At 48.3% G+C, this 20924-nt stretch overlaps 2 protein-coding genes, 1 long non-coding RNA gene and 1 other non-coding gene across 24 annotated transcripts in view; 2 read left to right on the top strand and 2 right to left on the bottom strand.

The window, feature by feature from the left end:
- The window catches only part of RABGAP1 (RAB GTPase activating protein 1), a 165839-nt gene extending 162846 nt beyond the window's left edge, over window positions 1-2993 (top strand). For all 12 annotated transcript variants that reach the window (XM_009457251.4, XM_520242.8, XM_063788342.1 and 9 more), the window contains one exon: window positions 1248-2993. In XM_009457251.4, the coding sequence (XP_009455526.1) occupies window positions 1248-1370 (123 nt within the window). In that variant the 3' untranslated portion in view covers window positions 1371-2993. The remainder of the gene's footprint in view (window positions 1-1247) is intronic.
- A 3232-nt stretch (window positions 2994-6225) lies between these two features.
- On the top strand, window positions 6226-20151 carry LOC134807719 (uncharacterized). The gene is made up of 2 exons (XR_010148865.1): window positions 6226-6324; window positions 17717-20151. It is a non-coding gene; the product is annotated as an uncharacterized LOC134807719 (long non-coding RNA).
- STRBP (spermatid perinuclear RNA binding protein) overlaps window positions 7649-20924 on the bottom strand; it is a 158729-nt gene continuing 145453 nt past the window's right edge. For 5 of the 10 annotated variants that reach the window (XR_010148860.1, XR_008537327.2, XR_010148863.1 and 2 more), the window contains 2 exons: window positions 20336-20469; window positions 19420-19699 (listed from right to left, as the gene is read on the bottom strand). Coding sequence is in view for 1 of the 10 variants with exons in the window: in XM_054659068.2 (XP_054515043.1) it covers window positions 20465-20469 (5 nt within the window). In the remaining 9 variants the exon portion in view is untranslated. Of the gene's footprint in view, window positions 13972-14082; window positions 14253-19419; window positions 20470-20924 lie in introns of those variants that run through there. The other 5 variants (XR_010148859.1, XR_010148861.1, XR_008537325.2 and 2 more) reach the window with 4 other exon arrangements.
- Window positions 9700-9796, bottom strand: MIR600 (microRNA mir-600). The gene has a single exon (NR_035936.1). It is a non-coding gene; the product is annotated as a microRNA mir-600 (primary transcript).

Raw genomic sequence — 20924 nt, 5'->3', positions numbered from 1 at the left:
TTTGGGGTTTTTCCCCACCTTTTAAACTTTGGTCACAGTTATCATGAGAAGAAATATAGGACTTGTTACTGGCCAGTGGATGTCTCATCAGTATTTGGCCTGTCTTGAGGATTTCCGCTGTCATATTGAGAATAATACACAAAAGCTTGGAATCTTTTGATGGGATGAGAAGACAGTGCTTTAGAAACACAGCTCTACCACTGAACTGTTTGACCTTGGGTTAGTAACCTCCCTACATCTCAGGTTCCTTATCTACAAATGGAAATGATGAGAGTCCCTATCTGATAGGTTGGTTTGAGGACTAAGTAAGATAGTGTGCACAAATGGCTTGGCAGAATGTCGGGGGCTTTATAAATGCAAGCTTTTGTTCTTCCAGTTCCCACCACTTAACTAGCTTTGTGACTGTTAATATACTACCTATCTGAGCCTCCTTTCCTGATAAAGAAGTTAGGGCTTGTTTTGGTCATCTTTATACACATTGCTAGGTCCACCAGCACCACTAAACCCTAAGCACTGTTTATGGAGGGAACAAGTTCAGGATAAAAGCTTTAGGGCTGATTCTCCCTCATGGCACACATTCACTGGGCATCTGCTCTTTGGCAGGCCCTGTTATAGGTCTGGGACTGCAAAGCTAAGGCCTGGTAGTGTGACTACCCGGAATAATCAGGAAAGGCATCACCAAGGCAGCAGTAGCTGTGCTGTGATCAAAGAATGCACAGGGGTTGTATAGCTACAGGAGAGAGAGAACAGTGGCAATTCCAGGCAGAGGGAGTGGCATGTTCAGCAGCACAAGGAGGAGAGTGGCTGCCCAGGAAGGACCCTCAGGAGTTCTTTCCTTGCAGTAGGGGATGGAGGTGGCGCTAAGGCTGGAAGAGAGAGTGTGGATCCAGATTGCGAAGCATTTCAAATGCCATGCTAGGGAGTTTAAAGATTTTTGCCAAAATGAAATGATGTCACCAGAAATAGAGCATTACCTGTCTGCCTGGTGTGCATTAGGTGGACAGAAGAGGGAGACATAGAAAGTAGAAGACTGTTTTAATAAATAGACCAGGCAAGAAATTAGATCTTAACTAAAAGCTCCCAAATCTTTAGGCATTCCAGGCATTTCTATGCCAGTTTGAGACTGGGGGAATTCCCCGAGGCCTCTCCAGAGTAAATAGACTGCATTCTTGTCTTGGTTCTCCTCTGGGGAGCCAGTGTCATTGACCCCAAGCCCAGCATCCTCATGCACACTGTTCCTCTTGCAGGACTTGGAACACCATTTAGGGCTTGCCCTCAATGAGGTGCAGGCAGCCAAGAAGACGTGGTTTAACCGAACACTGAGCTCCATAAAGACAGCAACCGGGGTTCAAGGGAAAGAGACTTGCTGAGAGCAGCTGCCGCCTCCCGACACCTTCAGAAAACACGACACCTTTTGTTGCCTTCTTTGGCCAGATGTGTGATTCTGTGACTTGTCCCAGGACCAGAATGTACCTAAGTCAGATCCATAGACGCATGTTGGTAGGTCACTGGACCAGAGCTTGTGAAGCAGGCAACCTCTGGGGTAAGACTACTGATACTAACAGGCCTGCTAGCTCAGCCGACGCTCTGGACACTCTAGAAATCACTCCTCAGTGTGACCTCCCAGGCCTCTTCCCCGTGTACGTCAACACCTCACCCAGCCTAAAGGCTGAGTTTACATGATCAGAGTTAGGGGATCCTTCAGTCTGTTGATTTTTTTTCTAAACCTTTTTTTTTTTAAATATACATACATATATATTGTGGGGGTGGGGCAAGGGATCAGAAATTCAAATAATTCTTTTCTGCTTCAATGCCAGCAGAAGGTCCCCCAGGTAGACATGGAGAAGCACTTTGTTTTAAATAGGAGGGTTTCATAGTTGCATCTGAAGCCACCTGGTTCTGTTAAACTGTATTGTGCAGGTTTTGGGTTTGGCATTATTCATGTTTCTGATCAATTCTATGCAACTCTCATAGTTCCTGTTACTTTTTAGCATTAGCTGCCAAATGACTTCAAAAGGCTGGGGTGGGTGACTTGACTGTGAGACTGGATTATAACATGGACAAATCTTATTTTGCTTAATGTGTTTGTGTGTGTGTGTGTGTGTGTGTGTGTGTGTGTGTATGTATATATATATATATAAATATCTTTCCCAATATGCCCCGTTGACAGTGTTTAAATTCCAGACTAGGACTGCTGATCTGCACAATTTAATTATGTGGTTATTCGAGCACTTAATTTCACTCAAGGTTCATTGGGCTCTGCTCTCCTCCCTGCCATTACGGGAGCTGTGGACAGAGCTCCCTCACTTCAAGATTCCTAGTGTTTTTGCACAACAGGTTGTCCAAGTGAGAAAGACTGAGTTGCGTGTCTGTAAATGTCTGCGCAGGGTGCACATGCTGCGAGGTCTCCATCCTCCGGGCCTGTCCCTCCCAGATGGGCTGGGCCTTTGGGCCCTCCTCAGAGTATGCCTGGGTACAAACCTCACTGTTCAGACGGGCTGTAAGTTCTCACTTCAAAGCTATGGAATGGATTTTAGCACCTTTAAAAAAAAAAAAAACTTTGACTTTTAATTTATATAGTGATATGCTGACAGGCTGACACGCAGATGGTTTTGTCCTCTTTTCTGCGTTCAGTGTTGAGGTGGCTGCTTACAAGAGGCACTGGTTTTGTATATAAAGACACTCGGGTTGTTTTGTAGCTCTTTTTCTTATTGGCTGTACTAACGCTTGCTGAGGTTATCTGTAATAAGGGAGGTAACAAGTGGCAACCCCCTCCCCACCAACCATCCCCTTTGCTGCTTTCTGTGTCTTTCTTGTTCAGTTACCAAAATAGCTGTAAGCCTATCTAATGCTAGGTGTGTGGACATTGTGCTAAGGTAGTTTCAGTGTGTCAACTTTATGAATTGAAATATAAACCAGTAAAATTGTATTACTGTTTCTTTTGTTGGTTTTATTTTAACAGCATATTGATTAAATATTTTGGTACAAACAAACAGCATTGCTTTGTAAAAACCAGTTTTGTCATCACCTACTCCTGTCGCCTCCCCTTCTTCCCTCATCCCCTGCGCACAGAAGCAGAGTCAGAGAAGACCACTGTGTGTGCTGTAAGAGAGGCATGTGTGAGCGCCAGGCAGCCCCTCACCCACCTGTTGAGACGTATGGAGTGGTAGGGTGTGGCAGGCCACATGGGGCAAGATGACGACGTTGATGTCTCTGTGTTTGTTTATGATGAACATTGCCCCTCTGAGAAATAACATGCTGTAGTAGCAGGGATAAGGGACACTTGGTGTTTTTGAGGCTTAAGGAAGCCTTACAGGAGATAAGGGTCAAATTAGACCTTCAAAGGCAAAAGCATCATCTCACCAGGCAGAGATGGAAGAGGGAATTCCAGGGCCAAAGTGTGCATGTGCAGGGGAAACAGCTGAAGAGTAGAAAGGTAGGCTGAGCACCTGGGGGCCGGCTGTGGTCTGCTAAAAGCTTTAAAAGCAGTGACATGGAGTTGTTATCCTCTTTTCAGAGCCTCTTTCTTCCCATTGCCTGTCCTCCACATCCCTGCACCATACAGATGAGGCTCCCAGGCCTTCTGCTGCCCCTCTTCACCACCTCAACCCCCTTCTCCATAGCAGGAAGAAGAACGATGCTTCCCTAATCTTACGGTTCCCCCTTCCCGCTTGACCTGCCCTCTAGGACCCCACCTATGCCTAGCCTTTAAATGGATGCAGGTTGAACAGACCATAGCTTCATGCCTGCAAGAAGGATGACTGGATGGATGGCTGGATGGACAGACAGACAGATAAATGTAGATGAGATAGATAAAATAGATGAGATAGATAAAATAATAGATGAGATAAGATGGATAGATAGATGATGGATGGATGGATGGATAGATAGATAGATAGATATAGATAGATAGATAGATAGATAGATAGATAGATAGATAGGGATAGAGATACAGATTAGACAGAGAGCAGGGGGGCCCCTGCCCTGTCTGTCTTTCTCCACTGCAATGAAACTAGGAAAGTTCCTAGCATAGGGCTCAGCCCCTGGCAGGTACTCTTGCAGAAGCCAGGACTGTGGCTCCAGAGCACAGCTAGGTCCCTTTGATGCTCACAGGCTGCAGGCTGGAGGACATGTTTCTGGGATCCACATTCTGGATCAGCCTGCTCCATGCTTTTCCTGTCCCATGGCTTCTGTGTTCAGTAGTGCAGGGACTCAGCAGAATCCTCATCCCTGTAGCTGCATACTGGCCCAAGAAAAGGAGTCCATATACTATTTAGTCTTGGCACACAGGCCTCAAACGACTCGGATGAGGGTTCTGCTTTTGGGGAGGTCCCCTGGTTATGTTGAGGCTGAGACTGAGAATAATAATAGTGACACCGTATGGTAAGCCGTGTACAGGTGCATGGGATCCTGTGGGAAGGTTATGTATAAATGCAGGAGGGACAAAGTGGTAGTGACAGTTGTGACTGACAACTAAGGGACTTGCTAGCTAGGCAGAGGAGCAGCAAGAGGACAGCGGCATTTAGGTGGGAAGAACAGTAGTAAAGTCGGCTTGAGGTGGGGTGATGAGAGATGAAACTGGGTAATTAGGTTGCGGCCATGCCAGGGAGTTTGGAGCTGATAAGGAGTCACTGGAGAGTTTTAACCCATTTATGCCAGAGGTTACAAATTTTTTTGTGTGAAAAATCAGACCTTGGCGATGACCTTAAGCAGTAGGATATAAATAACTCCCACAAGCTTAGCGTTCCAATAATGGAACACTAGGCATAAATGGGTTAAGCTAACTTGCACTTTGAGTGGTTCCCTGCTGATCCTTTAGGAAGAAAAATCAGGAGGAGAAGAAATTAAGGGTGTGAGCAGAGGTGACTGACAGATGATAGAATAAGGAATGGAGAACGGAGTCAGTCAGTGAAATTTAGGGAGACTGACGACACACCAGGAAGATAAATTTAGCTGTCGGGGTATAGATTTGAAATAGTCTGGGACTTGCAGGTTGGAGATGCTGGCAATCTACAGCCGCTCAGTTGTTGGTTTGGCATCTCTAGCGCAAGGTTTCTGGACCTCATTGTTGTTGATGATTTGGCTGATTGATTGATACTTTTGTGCTGTAGGGGGTCTGTCCTGTGTAATCCCAGCAGCATCCCTGGCCTCTATCCACTGGATGCTAGTACATTACCCCACGCCAAGTGGCACAACCAAAAATGTCTTCAGGTATTGCCGAATATTCCCTGAGGGGGCCAAATCACCCTTGATTGATTGAGAACCATTGCTCGAGCAAGCTGAAGCTAGGAGCCTGGAGAGACTGCCTAGATAATGTACAGCTTAAACAAGGGCTAGGAGCCGCCATTCAAGGAGCAGGAGAGAAGACATGGAGAATGGAGCATAGACGGCCAGAGAAGAGCAAGAGCTACCTTGGGGTGGGGATGAGGGCAGGACTGGAAAAGCTTCATTGGATTTGGGAGCTGGAAGGTTGTTAGGGCAGTGGCCACTACAGTTGAGATGATGGGAGGGCAGGAGGCAGAGACAAGCAAGTATAGATTTTAAGAAGCCTGGCTGTGAGGGAAGTGGGCAAGCAAGGCCAGTGGTCAGAGGGGACTGTGGCAGGAAGAGCAGTTGTGCTGGGCCACTCAGACTGTGGTTCCAACCTTGGGCACCTGTTGTCTCCTGCTCACGAGGTCAGCAAGCATGCAGCACAGGCTGAGTGGACCTTCTTTGGCAGGCCCTGCTGCAAACCAAGCTGATTTCCAGGGCCTTGATAATTCTCAGTGGGGAGGCAGCGGCTCAGACCGAATGACAGGAGCTATCAGCCCCAAAGTGTCTGCACCTCTTCTGAATTCCAAGTCAAGTCCCAGGGGCAGGGGCTGAGTAGTGAGGGGGGTGAAGAAGAGAGCCACCGGCTACCCGAATAAGCCCAGAACACAACTCCCATGTTTGAGCTGACCCATCAGTTGTGACAACCAGAGCCCACGCAGAGGGGAGCGCAACGGGTGACATGGGCCCCTTGTGGCCTTGGAGAGTCACTTCACTGCTCAGAGACATGCCTGATTCTGACATTGGGATTTAAATCCTCTTCTAAAAGATTCATTTGGGGGGTGATGAAAGAACAGGAACGCTGGAGCAGGCAGATATGAGGACTGGAGCCGCCCAGAATGGGCACTGAGGCACTCCCAGAACAACAGACATGAGTGCTGAGTTCTCTGCCCTCCCCATTTGATTGATTGATAGGTGGAGAGAGATGGGCTCAGAGAGACGGCTGGGATGTTGACGCGTACTTCTGTCAGTAACCAGCAGGGTGGCTGCTTAAAGATGACCGTGTGGAAGCAGGTAGGTGTAAACCGTCACAGCATTGTACTGCAAGCAACACACACAGAAACTCAGGGTTCAAGGCCAGGCCATACCCTTGGACGTACATTTCACTTAACCTTCCTGAGTTCTGATCTGTGCAGTGGGTCTGGTGCCTGGCTTGTCAGGGCTGCTGGGTTCTGTGACGCCCTTGGCTCTTTTCCTGTATTCTTCTCCCTCCAGTCATCAGAACACCCCTGAGTTCAGTGATGTTATTCCCAAATTTGAAAGTGAAGGTGAAAAGTCTGCCTGTGACCACACCATCGGGGAGTTAGTTTTCCTACCACATACCACCACCTTCACCTTCTCTTCCAGGGCCCAAGAGCAAGAAAGACAATGCTCCCTCCCTCCCTGTCTCCCAGTTCCACCTCAACAACCTGTCTCCTGTGCAGCTGAGGCCTGTGGCAATTGTGAACAAGAAAGCCTAGCCGTCCCTCAATCTCAGAAAGGCCAACCTGGGAATGAGGATGGGAACAGCAGAGAGCTGGCCCGGCCGGCTCTTCTTTCTTTCAGTCAATTCTTGCGTCGTCGTAGATCCAGCCTGATGATTGATGTATAGGGAGAAGGCGGGGCCCTGAGTTATAAAGTGAGGCAAACACAGCCGGCGCCATTGCCCACACAACTCTCCACTTACCTGGAGGCAGCAGCAGCAGCCCCTGGCCCGATTCCCCACCAGGACACTTCCCTGGGCTGCCGGACCTTCTTCATCCTCGTCCTTCCAAGTGGACTGGGACTACACTGTGGTCTTGAGCTCTCAGTTACTAGGGCAGCTCAACTGCAGAAGCCTTGCAGAGAATCAGGCAGCAGGAAGAAGAGCCTTAGCTTTGGGTTCCAATTGCTGCCGCCCTCTAGAAGCTCGACACCATTGGGCAGGGTCCTTTAACCCTGAGCCTCGGTTTCCGATCTGTATTGTCTGTCTGGGTATTACTGACCCCGCGAACAGGTGTGACGATTAAGAGGTCAGCACTCACTCAACATGACATCACTTACCACTCACTGTGCCAGGGTGCCAGGTTCATGTTTCATGTTGAGGAAACTTCACACCACAGAGAGGCAGGGTTTTAAGGACCATAACGGGATCATGAATTAGGCCCTGGCCCCACCCAAATCACTGTCCATTATCAGGAGCCATCCACCCCCCTTCAAACGTCCTCGGCCCCTCCATCCCTTTGCATGAAGGGAAGAACCTGTAACATGTACTGAACTAGAGCCTTAAGGGCCAGGAAAAGGGAGCCTGCACTTGAACCTTTCACCAAAGCTGTATCCTTCATTTTATCAGTGGGTCCTGCACAGAACAGTCCATTACTGTGTGTGACAGAAGCATTTGTTTTTATTTATCCAAATGGGGAGAATGCAACATGTCAGGGCATTACAGACAAACTGCAGCAGCCAGACAAGAGGGTCAGTCTATGGCAGAGTCCAACATACTCAGTGCGAAGGAGCCACAGTGCGCGGGTGCTGCCTGGAGGACTTGTGGCAGCAGGGTCCCTTTGGATGAAGGCCAGGCATCTCTGGGCGAGGCACTGATGACCATCCACATGTGCAGGCTGCTGCTTCAGTCACGCTGAAGGTTTAAAGTTCAGAGTCCTACATGTAATAATTGCCTCAGAGGGGAAGGGCAGTCCATGGTGGTCGCGGTTTCCAGTGTTTTTAAACATAATACACAAAGTTATTGCCAAGGATTTTGCACTGCAAATTATACTATTTACACTTGCATATTCAGAAAAACACAGTAAATAGATACATGATAGATATTTTAAATAGATTTCTAAAAACTAACTTGGTCTTCAGTAGACCCGAGTGAGCCACAGCCAGGAGTCCCATGCCATGTGTGTAACCGTGCGGTAGGGAAAGGTTTCTATCCACGACTACGCTCAGCCTCCTCCTGCCTCCCCAACCCTTGGGGCTGACGAAGGGCTAAGGCTGAGCAGGCCTACCTTAGTCCTTAGTGTGAGGGCTTCAGGTCTAGACTGGCTGCACCTCCCACCTTCCCAGACAGAGTTCTGCTTGGAGCCGCTGAGAAGCAAGTCCTACAGGCTCCACTCCTGCAGGACCACTACACGGCGGCTAAACCAGGACACAAAGGCATGGGGCTGTAGGGCTAATGGTATGATGAACCTGGCCCTAGGCCAGCCCCTTCCCCAGCACCCCCTGCCAAAGTACCCTTGGGAACAGGCCCATCAGCCTCACTGTTCCTGGAAGTACGATTGCCCTAATTGATGGTTACCTCAGGAAACCTTCTTTTGAAGAAGTGGCTGGGACCAACCAACCACTTAGACCAAAGGCTCAGCACAACAGGCCAGACAGATGGGTCCAGGATGAAAGGCCTGAGTCCAAGGATGCTTTGGGGAAAACGGGATAAACACTGCTAGGAGCTAAAAAGTATATGGTGTCTGCCCAAGGAAAGGACAACAGTAGGGAGTTCCCACGTGGACCAGCTTTCATTTTGCCTCCATAAGCCCTGGTATGCTGGAAAGGACGCCCACCTGGAGGCTGGAGACAGCTCCTCAGAGAGCCAGAGCTACCCTTGGTTCCTGGGAGATGGAGAGAGCGAGGCCCTCTGGTCGGATGCCTACAATTTGGCTCCCCAGTAACATTTCTAAAAATGAGCCCTCCTCCCTCGGAAAGGTAGTAAGTAGTAGCAAAGCATCTCCCGCAGCCATGGTAGGTCCCATCCCTGAGAAGCTGCCACATGAAGTGAGCTCAGGGAAAAGCAGTGCTCAGTACCCCATCTAAGAAATGGGGGTGCGGAGTGAACAGAACCTGCTTGTGCAAGGCCGGCCTGACCATGAAAAGTGATCGGGGGTAAGTAGAGGGATGCGTCTAATGGCAGCGGCCTCTGGCCTGCTGTCGGAATAGAAGAGGTATTTTTTGCAACCAGGGCTTGCCTGGCTACTTCCAAATCAAACCTCATGCACCAGTTGCCATCACTACCTTGGGGGTCAGGGCTGCAGCCTGAGGGAGCCAGTGAAGTGATATCCGCACACAAGGAGGCTTGGTAAGTGACATGGAAGTGCCTCGGAAATGCGTGTGTCTGGATCGAGTGTCTTGCCACTGACCCACCACACCAAAATCCCTAAAGGGTGGAGAGCACGAGATACCCAGAACAGAGGAAAGAGGCTGGAAACCTAAGACTCGACTTGTAAATTACAGGTGGAGACGGAACTTCTCACCACCTCCCTAGCTATCTAAAACTCCTACTCCTTGATCCATTTCCATGAACAATGAAAAGAAAAAGAGTCTGACTCGCAAAAGCGGCAGAAATATTTAGGTTAGAGTCAAGAAACTTTCTGACCATCTTGGTTCCCTAAGCAGGAAAACGGGACAGATGGCAAAGCACCTGTGCCTGTAGGCAGGGGCAGGGCTGGCCTGAGCAAGGCTCTTGTCTGTAAGTAACTCCACTGCCTGACAGACAAGAGCCTTCCTATGAAGCTGGAGCCACAGCACGTGACTTGCTGTCACAGGAAAGGCCACACCTGGCACTGCAGCCAGGGACAGGCTGCATTCTCTTTACCCAGTGTCCATCTGTGCCGGCTCCAGTTTGTCAGTTTCCCTTCCATAAACCCAGAAACTTCACTAGACAATGCAAGAAGTGTTCCTTCTTAGAGCTGTACCATAAGAGCCTGAGAGCCACTCCATGTCCATAAGAGAGAAGACCAGGCAGCAAAATCCGAGAGGCACGTCTGTACCAGAGGGAGCCCGACAAGTCTAAAGACAGCAGCCACCCAGGGGCAACTCTTCCTTCTGTATCCCTGACCTGATTATCAGAGAGTAGCAAAACACAACTTCACTGAGAGGAAGCAGCACCCAGTTTCTGAAGTTTGCAGTGGCTTCCTGCCTCTCCAGGGCCTGCCAGGCTGCTCAGAGCACAGCACACCTCCCTCCTGCCTTTCCCCACACCTGGCCCGACTGTGCTGGGGCAGCAACATAGCCCTCACCTCCTGACTCAGTCCCGGAAGGCCAGAAACAAGGCTGGGCCCTGTGAAAGGGTCACAGTGCAGCGCTGCCGGCCTGTGGCTGGTCCCGCCTCGTCAGCATCCTGGGACAGCCCTGTGTGCAGCTGGCCACCACCTCCCAGCTCAGGCAGAGGGGCAAGTGCCTTCTCTTCTCCAAGCTGCATGTGATCCTCACCTACCCCGCGGGGCTGTTGGGGCTTCACTGAATCAGCACCTGTGGAGGCGCTTGTATTAGGCCATCTTTCTCCAGCCCTACCCGCCCCTTCACAGCGGACACTGTGCTCCTATCAACGCACAGCAACACTAGCTACTCCCACCTTCTGTTCATGTCAAACTGGCAGCAGCTCACGTCCCTGGCACCTCTCCGATGCTCTGAATGGCAGCTCCCTTCAACGTGCCTAGAAACCCCTCTGAGAGGAAAGACCATGCTCAGCAGAAAGCGCTACAAACAGCCGTGGGTTTTTTCATCACCCCAACTACACTGAGCATTCCTCAATGCAGCCACCATGTCTGATTCACCTCAGTCCCCTACGCCTGACGTCGGGCCCGGCCCAGAGCAGTCCACCCCCAGGGGTAGTTGCTTCCACCTCCCTTAGTAGCTGGCAGCCTCTGGAGACGAGAGGCCAGCACCTCTGCTTCTCTGAGGCCTGCTGAACACGGGCCTAGGGCATGTACAAAGGAAGCAATCTGCTCCATAGAGCGTTCCCGCCATGTGACTTGATTCTGAAGCAAGGGGCAGTCAGTCCGTCCCCGCCCCTTTACCTTCATATTCTGAGGCCCCAAGCCGAACTTAGATTGGAGACAGAATGTTTCATTTATCCTGCCCTTGTACGTGAATCTTTAGGATAGCAGGAAAGAAAACGCCTGAAGAAGGAAGATTCTGTAAAGCTCTGTCATGTCAAAATAAAGGTGGGGTGCTCACTGACTATAAGCCAATGGTCAGAAAACCTGTCCAACTCTCTGGGCCTCTCTTCCCCACTCTAATACCAAAAGTACCTTGACCAAGAAGTCCAGACTAAACGGAAAGGCGTAACTTATAACCACAGACATGGTCCTCCATAGCCAGTGACATTTCTAATAAGCATTTGTGATCACATGACCCTCCTGAGCACAGCTGTCCAATGGCTCCCTACTGCCCAGAGAATCCAGTCCACACTCCTGAGCCTGGCCCTCCTGGTCCTTTACGAGCAGACCCCATGCGCCTGTGTGACTATGCAGGCCTCCTCATTGTTTGACACAATCTCATCCGTTATCTGGTCCTGTTTCCCTTCCTGGAGAACTGCAGCCTCCTCGTCTAAACCCGACTCCAGAGCTGCCTGCCTTCAGGGCTTTCCTGATTCACCCTCAGCCCTTCTCTTTGAGATTCTACCACCTGGGACTTCCCTGAGCCCTGTTCTGTATGATGCTCTTTAGCCACCTGCTCTCCTCTTTCAATGTCCCACGTGTCACTCAAAACCTAAGTTCCATATGGGCAGGAACTACATCGTCCTGTGCATTGAGCCAGTGCTCACACGGAGGAGATGCTCAGGAAGCCTTTGTGGGGAGGTGGATGGTTCCAGGCAGTGGATGGGAAGGAAGTTTCCAGTCATGATTAAGCCAAAGGGTAAGTCATCTCTATAGTCTAAGGGGTTGGTGAAATACAGCCAACTTTGGCAAAATACTCCCTACTTTGCAGGGGTTGGCAAACTACAGCCCTGTGTATTTTTAAGTGAAGCTTCATCAGAACACAGCCATGCTATCTATTTACGCACTGTCTCTGGCTGCTTTTGTGCTACAGTGGCAGAGCTGAGCAGTTGTGGCAGAGACCACATGGTCCATAAAGCCTGAAATGCTATCTGGCCCTTTACAGAAAGGATTTGTGGACACAGGGCTAAGGCAGTGCTTCCCATATATTTTCACATTTCACCTCTTTAGAGGTGAGATTTGTGTAGCCTGTTGATTAACAGTGAAGGCTGCTTGCAGCTAAGAGACACCTGGCCTTGGAGCTCTGGCCACCCAAAGGCTGACAGGATCCGTGTCCACAGCTGCCACCTGAGCCACAGTCCCCAGCAGAGCTGTAGGAAACAGGTGCAGAAACCCATGCTGGCCTTCAGCTCTCCCCATCCATTTCAAAGCAAAAGTGGCAGCACTGGGACAGACACAAAACTGACACCCAAAACCAATCCTCCGGTCACCTCACAAGTTCATGGTCCTTTCCGTCCTTCAAGAACTTGGGAAAGAATGTCCACGTCTTCCCATGGGCTACAGACTGTGTTCCACAGATGCTGAATCCAACAAGCTCCAACCCTTGCTTAGGTTAAAAATGAACACAAATGGATTAACTTTTTGCCAAGCAAAAGGCCTCAGCATGAACAACCACCCGGTACCTGTGACTCCTGGCTGGAGAGCCCAGCCCGGCGGAAACTCAGAAAGGGTGAAGATGCTGATAGGTCACAAGCCCCTCCCCACTGCCAATGGAGATGCCAGAGCGCTCCAGCACAATGGAGTGTGGCCCACCAAAGCCCCATTTCCTAGCCCGGTGGAGATGGCCCTCGCTCCATTCTACCTCCTCTGTACCCTGTCAGTATCTTCCTCCATTCCCCTGCCTTCCCCCGTCCTGGTCAGAAACACCATTGTTCCCTCTATTGCCCACTGGGCAGTGGTCCAGGAGAAGTACTCCAGCAGGTCCCCCGCCCCCGGATGGGTGCTATTGTTCCTTGGCCCAGGGTTGGGGGCCATCATCTTCCCGTCCCTACCCAACCCGGCAGAGGAGCCTGGCCTGTGAGGAGATGCCATTCCTGCCTGTCCATCCCTCTGCTGCTGCGCTCCATCAGCCTCCCTCACGCCTCGCCTGGCCAATGGCAACAGCCTCTTGCTCATCAGCCTTGCCTCCTGACTCTGGTCCTTGGCTATCCAACTGTCCCAATCGACCCTCTGGAACTCACTATCGTGGACAATGGTCATCACTGAAGGACACACCACCCAGGGCCTTTTAAGAAGTGACTGCAGACTGTGTGTCCCACCTGCCACTTGACTCTGCTCATCCTCTCGGGTCCCACAGCAAGGCCCTTCACACTCCCCAAGTGGGCACACTCTCTCTGTGCATGCATGCCAGGCCCGCCTCTGACTCCCCTCCTGGGGATCCCGTCTGGCTCAGTGGGAAGCCTATCGCTCTTGGTAAGTTACTCAGTAAGCACTTCTCTCCTGAGGCCTGGCTCCTCTCCTGCCCTCGGCGGGAGACCTGGGAATGGGCCTGCCAGCGCCCAGCCCAGGGCTGGCAAGGAGGATCCCTAGCAGGGAGGGGAGACCCACTGAAGCCTTTCTCCCTGCACAGAGGAGGACTCTGATTCTGTTCAAATCCTCTGCACCTCTTTCCTCCCCTCCCTGTACTCTCCATCTGGGTCAATGATTTCACCTTCTGCTGCAGATTCTGACATTTTCTCCAACTGCTCCTTCTCCCCCATCACAGAGCCTGGTAAGAAGCAGTAGGTGACAGTGAATGGTTTTTCTCAATAAATCGACGTGCCCAAGAAGGGAGACATGGTCTTGGCAGCATCACCAGTCACATCAGAGCTCGTCCAAACTGACGTTCCACAGCATTTCCTCTTTGCCGTCCACACAACCGGCTTCTTGCTTGAACATGCTGGTTACAGGGAGCTCATGTCGCACCTCAGCTGCTCTCTCAAGGCTGCGTCTGTCATCGCGGGAGGTGTATTTTAGCTCAGATTGCCCCACTGGCTTCCCATAATTGTCTTTCACCCTTTGGAACCACATACAACAAATAAATATAATCCCTTAAAAATACCTGGCAGGAGTGCCCACGTTCTCTCCAGGTCTCCTCTTCACCAGCCTTAACCTTCTGGTCCTTCCATCTCATTTCAAGGTGCTTTCAGCTTTCCTGAGTTCCCCAGGTGCCAATTTCCATAGGTTTTTTACCTCCCAGATGATGGCTACCATATTCCTTTAACGTAGCCTCTGCAGGAATGAGGGATTTTTAGAAAGCTGAGACTTCCGAGAAGTCTCATGATGGAAGAATCCAAGGGGATCCCAACACCAGATTGCTCTGGAAAATGTGTTACTGTGACGGTGATCCCATGGGTTAGAGCACATGTTTGAAGGCCGAGCCAGGAACGGAGGATGTGGCCAAAAACCAAAGTGTGGATGAGGCGGGACATAAAACACATACTTCCAACAGCACATGCCCTGTCCTCCTTCCCACCCCTGAGGAGCTCTCCAAGTAGCAATTACTGAATTTGCACTTTATTATAGGGTTCAGTTACAGTATAAAATGATGGTCTGTAGAAATTAACCCCAACTGTGTAGCTGGCAAAAAAGAAAACAAAACAAAAAAACAGGCTGCCTGGCCCAGGGCTGACCAGTTGGTCACCTTGCCCAGTAGCACACTAACGAAGGAACCAGAAAAAGAACGAGCCCAGAAAGTCTGGATTTTAGGAGGCTGAGGAAGGATCAGGGAGATGTGGGTTGGTTTTTGCTTGGTTTCAAGGCGCACAGGGGATAGCCCAGAAGCCTACAGGAAAGGTGAGCCAAACACATCACAGAGAGAGAAGCCACTGCTGCCAAGTGGGCTTGGAAGACAGAACGGACATTGGTGCATACTAGCGACGCAAACCACCTGCACACAGCATAGCCTCAGACGGGGTGAGCGCCGCCACTCACCGCACTATAATTTGGGGCAAGTCACCTTATCTAAGCATCTATTTCCTCATCTGTAAAAGGAGAAAATTTCTAATTCCAGTTGTGGTGAAATTCAAAACTAATTCCTCAGAAAGGGCTGCTGTTACCTCTAAAAACAGTCTTAAGAAATGTTATTTCTTCTGGTGGTTAAAAACTCATTAGGGGCCACAATGCTTTGCCACAAATAAGCAGTGTGCTTTGGAGAGATCTCTGGGCTCTACTCTCCCTGTCTGCAGGGTGGGAACAACGATCTATGCACTGCTGCTTCTCCAAGGGCCACCAGTACAGCAAGTCATGAAATGGCAAACGGGAAAGGGCCGGAGAGAGGACTGTGTTCTATGAATGCCAGGCGCTCATTCTCCCTGACACAGTCATGCTCTAGAACACGACAGCCTGGGATTCAAAGGTTCCTTTTTCCTGCTCCCCTCCAGGATTACAGCAGGGTGCAAAGAAACATTGCCAAGTGCCCAGAAAGAGGATGACTTGGGGTGGATGAGGAATACCTTGTCCTGAAAAGGATCCCGCAGCCATCCCGCACCCACCCACACCTGAGCAGAGACCCAGCTGTCATTCATTAGCCCAGGAGCTGGTAAAGTGGTTACAGCAGCAGAAGAATCCAACACGCTCAGCAGGGTGGTTCACAGGCAGCAATTTAGAGACCCCAAAGCCATCCAAGCAGGGCTTACCATACACGGGTCCAACTTGGAGGGAAGACAGCAAACTCCAGGCTGGCAGTCTGCCCTGAGGCCTACTCCAAGGGAAACTCCTGGCAATGACCACTGACCTCTGCAATCTGCCACCACCCATCTCTACCGAGTACTCGTCCAGGGACACCCCCTTGCACTTATACCTCGGACCTGGGCTGCTGCCCCTCTGTGCTCCTCTTCCTTGTACCCAATGAGCCAAAGCCTCACCAGCCTGCCTTCAGAGTCTGGCTTAAATTGTTGAAGACATCCTCATGACCTATCTCAGGCCAGGCAGAGAACATGCACTCAGAAAATATAAGCTAAGTGAAAACACATACCTCAGATTTCACTGAAATTCAAAGAAAAACAAGCTTTAGATAAAAATGCTTCCTCTGTGGATACAGATGCAATGCAGCCCTTCAGTCTGTCCTTCCAGTATGTTAAATCGTTCTTCACAACCAATTTAAATGAAAAGAGCCCTATTTTAGGCTAGGTTATCTGATCTGGAGTCACCTCAAGTCAGAGGGCCTAGCTACCAGCAGAGCCCATCCTGTCGGCCGCAGCCTTTTAATCCATAGCAGGATGGAATAGAAAAAGGCTTTAGAACAGAGCTAGGTTCCATTAATGGTTCTAGCACTTAACCTGGAGCATCAGTTTCTTTTGTAAACTAAGGATACTACTACTGCCAGAAAGGTAGCTGGAGAATTCAGAAGAATGTCCAAGTGCCTGGCACACAAGATACAAATGTTGGCATCTCTCCTTCCCCTTCCCTTCCTACTCCTTCAGTCCACTGCTGCCCCAAATGACCTAAACGGAGGGCTGCTGTTCACCTCATTACTTGGGGCATTTAGCAGACACCTGCATGCAGACACCTTTTGTCCAGTGCTGAAACTGCCTGGGCGAACGGTGGCTATCTTCACTCTGCCCACCAGCAGGATGGCACAGTTCATCTGCAGAAATGGCAAAGTTCTGCCAAGAGAGACCAAGACCCTCCTCAGAAGGAGTAAGTAATTAGAATGTTGACAACTGATCAGTCAAGGCAAAAAAGAAGTCCTCCCTCAATGCTGGCTGAACAAGGCAAAGACTCCACCAAACAGCCTCCCCTGGGGGGAATGTACTAACTTTTGCCAGGACATTAGCTAAACAAGTATTTCTTAGATTTAAGAAAAACCTCCTGACTACAAGCCAAATCTTATTTGCCTCCTTAAAGGTAACACTCAGTCCTTGTCTACATGCAGTTTTTATAAACTTGGAGCATCTGAGGGCTCCAATCTATGTTCCCCACTTAGCTCACCTCTTACCAACAGCCAAGGATGCATCTGACCACCTTTCTGTAGAGGCTCCTGAAGTCTTTGTAGACACACAAAGGAATGGAAGATAAGACGTGCACCCTCTATTTAATCCAAAAGCATCAATTTCATCATGTACCCATTTTCCTCTTATCGAAAAAAAAAGCAACTTCCCAACTGTGTCCAGACAGTAAATGGACAGACAAAAAGAAAGACGAATAGATGGGCAGATATGTTTTCTCTAAGACTAATAGGCAGAAGGGAGGCCTCATATGGTGTCGAGTGCAGATTTTTCCCCCCAAAAGTATCAAAGCAAACTAGAAGAGACAAGCTACAGGAGTGCTTTTCACTGAAGCATCCTAGTCAACAGCCTTTTAAGCACAACAATCAGTTTCCTCCTTTCCTTTCTGTGCTTTAAAGGAACTTGCTTTCTACCTACTAAACACTGGTAAGCCCTGAAGGTTAGATTCCGGAGGCAGTTGTAACCAAACACCTTTTTAAAAAATTATTAATGCACTGGTTGGACACTTGGACTCAGCAGGTAGATATTCTAAGATCAGCCCTTATGAAGTTCTAAGCACCCTTAAATCCCACCCCACCCCCCCGCCCGCCAAAAAACAAGTATTTACAAACCCTTGGCAGCAGACTGGCTGGTAATTTAACTACTGTAACAGACACATGAGCAACTTCCTTAAGCTTGGATCTGCAGCAACGCCACCACACTAGCTCTCACCAGGTCTTTGGGGTGTGTTTCTTGTCTAACCCCTAGATACCAGGAGTCCTCTCCCAAAGCCTGGCAGCAGCTGACGCCTATCAGCACCAAGGAACCGACACAGCTCCACCCTGAGCAGGCCATGCACCTGCCTCTCCAACACCTGTTGGCAGAGCCTTGCCCTCCTCACGTTCATCCTCACCTCGGCCAACCATGGTAAGAACACTCAACATTCACTGAGTACGTACTCTGCACCAGGTACTGTTCAAAACATATTATGTGTATTAACTCATCTAATTCCTGAGCCCCATGGGAATGTGCTGGAAGGAGAGAAATTCTTTGGCCCAGATTCCCGCATGGTTTCTAGTCTCTATTTCTAGCTGTGCTGTAAAGCTTACATAACCTAATTTGCATTATGGTACTATTTTTAAAAACCTCCAAAGATCGCTGCTTCAAAGCATCAATGGAATCTGTTAGTTCCTACCTAAAATGATAATGTGGGAAAGGATATCTATTCTTACAACCAACTCAACTGGAATTCTTGACTTAAAACAGTCTTTTGGGAAGAGGCTATTAAGAAAGGAAGGGACTCATTCTTATATAAGTACTAGCTCTGTGCTCTGTAAATAAGGGCTAGAGAGAAACACATCAATATTGAAACCCACCTCAGCAGTAGTTTCTTGGCTCTGCTGTTGTTATCCATTTACCACCCGTCTCCTTTCCAAGACCCCTAATAACACCGAGAAACCTGTGGTCACTGCACAGCATGGCGTCAGACTGTATAGAGTATGAGTTTGAATACACAGAACCTTTCTCATTCTGGATGATTCAGAGATAGCCCCCACCCTCTCTCAGGAGGCACTGGCATAAGATGAATGGGAATTAGGGGAAGACCATTCACAGAGCAGGTTGTTTTCAGCTTTAACTGCTCTTAATGACCCTGGTGTATAGGGCTCTGGATTGCTTGAAATCTAATTGCGGGCGGGGGTGGGGGGGGGGGGCGGGGAAAGCAGGGGGGATCTCCTTAGTTCTTTCCTCTCTAACTCACTGCTGAAGATTTCCCTCCAGTTATTAATGAAATCTAGGAAACAGGGAAATTATGGTGAATGACTGATTATAAGGGTGAAACTTTCTCATCTGTCATTAAAAAAAATGTGCTCCGTGTTTAAATTAACCACTTTGTCCTTTGTTCTACTATAAAAACTACTTGGAAAGGACCGGAGTATTTGTTATGAATTCATTTCATTACGTTCACTTATTGGACAGAGGTCCATGAACATAAACCAGAGTAGGTTTCAGGCTCTCAAAACTGCCAGGGAAATATTTTAAATGAGTGAATTTCCAAGTGACGCCTATTTTGGTGATGTCAGAGGGCCTACATTATTAAATAGTTTATAATTAAACTAATAACTGAGCTAATATTCTTTTTGCCACAGTTAACTAAGTATCTGGTTCCCAAAGTAGGATATTTGTAATAGGCCCAATTCCAACAACAAGGAGACTGTCAGAATTAAAATGCTTCCACTGGTCACAGCCTCTGTTCACTTGTACCCAGAAGAGGACCTGGTACCTAATAGGCACTGGGCTGTTTCAGCAGGACTGGATCGCACTCAGTACTAGTCAGCTATACCTCATACAACCTTTTATAGATGCCAAAGCCACATTAAATGTACATACAGATTCTGCATGGAAAAAAACAAGAGTTGTTCCAGCAACTTTAAAGTGAGTCATCAAAAGAAACTGCTACTTAGAAACAAATATGAAACATGAAATTCATTTTAATCTACATATATCAAATACAGCCTTAGCACACAACATCTAACACAATTAAATGCATTTATGGGACACACCTAAATGAAGCAAATCTTTATTAAAATGTCTGCCTAACCCTCACATCTTTACATGAACTCCATGATGGTTGAATAAGGTGGGAAATAAATAATCTAGCTACCTAACCTGGAAAAGACAGATGGATTGCTTTAAGTCTATTTGGTCTCTGCAGACTCGATATTCACCACCAGAGTCTTGCTGAAGTTGGTTCTGCAAATAATTAACTTAGCTCAGTCAATTATATACTTTTCCATAGTTACCATAATATTTTGTTTTTGTTTTTTTTTTCATTTTCTATTGCTTTTTTCTATGGCTTCTTGCTGTTGTTGTATTAGGGCATACAACACAGATCAGAGACTTTCATTTCTCGGAGAAGTTTTTCTCCTTGAGAAATTGGCACTTTGATCCTCAGCTTGTGTAACAGCTTACACATACGGATCCTACCAGCACTATTACCAACCTTGCTGCTTAGGAAATTCCACTGCTTTGGCCAAAAGAGTGCCCTGTCATTAAAATCTTCTTAGATGAACTGTTCCTATCACTGAATTCTTACATTTAAACAGGTATGTGTGTGTAATTTACATACGTGTTATATCCTAAGTTTCTACACACACACACACACACGCACTTAGTGTAAGTGAAATGTCTGTCTTGAGTAAAAAGCAGTTACAAGGGTATTAAAACAAATGTTGAAAAATAACTATTTTACATTTAGACCATACAATTTTTAAAGGTAATGCGATGACATATGACCTAAGAGATCAAATACATCATATATGATTGTCATATATGCATGTTGTCTTAATTGACTATTTTTCTCTTTAATCAGAAAATAAAAGAGCTTACCTTTGTATACTGAGATCACAGCTTACAGTCACTATATCTCAGCCTATTTTATACAAGTGATATGGCTACGAAGGTCCGAGGAGAACGAGAATAAAGTGAGATAAACGTGCTGAAAACTGCTTAAAAGTATTAACCTGAAATACACAGAGGGTCCAACACCAGTTTTAAAAATACATTAACGAGGTATTCCCAGCTCTTCAATTAATAATGGTGGCTGATTCATGATTTTCAAACATTCACCCAAAATTAAAAAAAAAAAGAAAAGAAAAGGCCAATACCAGCAAAATCTCTCAGTGGTTTGTTCCCCAGGCTAACGATTTGAGAGAGACTACAAACGACTTCAGAACTATATAAACTCAACTCCTTACTTCACCACCCATGCACTTCATCTAGTCAGCATGAGGTATGTTGGAAATCTACTGGACCAATTACCTTGCACAAGAGATGGGGTACTCCTGCAGCCTGAAGAAACACAAGCTGCAAGCCACATCCCTGGCTAGGGGCCAGTCCCCGTGCAGAGGATATGGCTTCAAGGAGGACCCCTATCTCTGAGAAATTATAGTAACGCTAACTGACGCAGTCAGGAATG

This window comes from Pan troglodytes, chromosome 11 (genome assembly GCF_028858775.2).
Source record: "Pan troglodytes isolate AG18354 chromosome 11, NHGRI_mPanTro3-v2.0_pri, whole genome shotgun sequence".
NCBI lineage: Eukaryota > Metazoa > Chordata > Mammalia > Primates > Hominidae > Pan > Pan troglodytes.
Note: the sequence above shows the minus strand (reverse complement) of the source record. Positions and strands in the feature narration are given on the sequence as shown.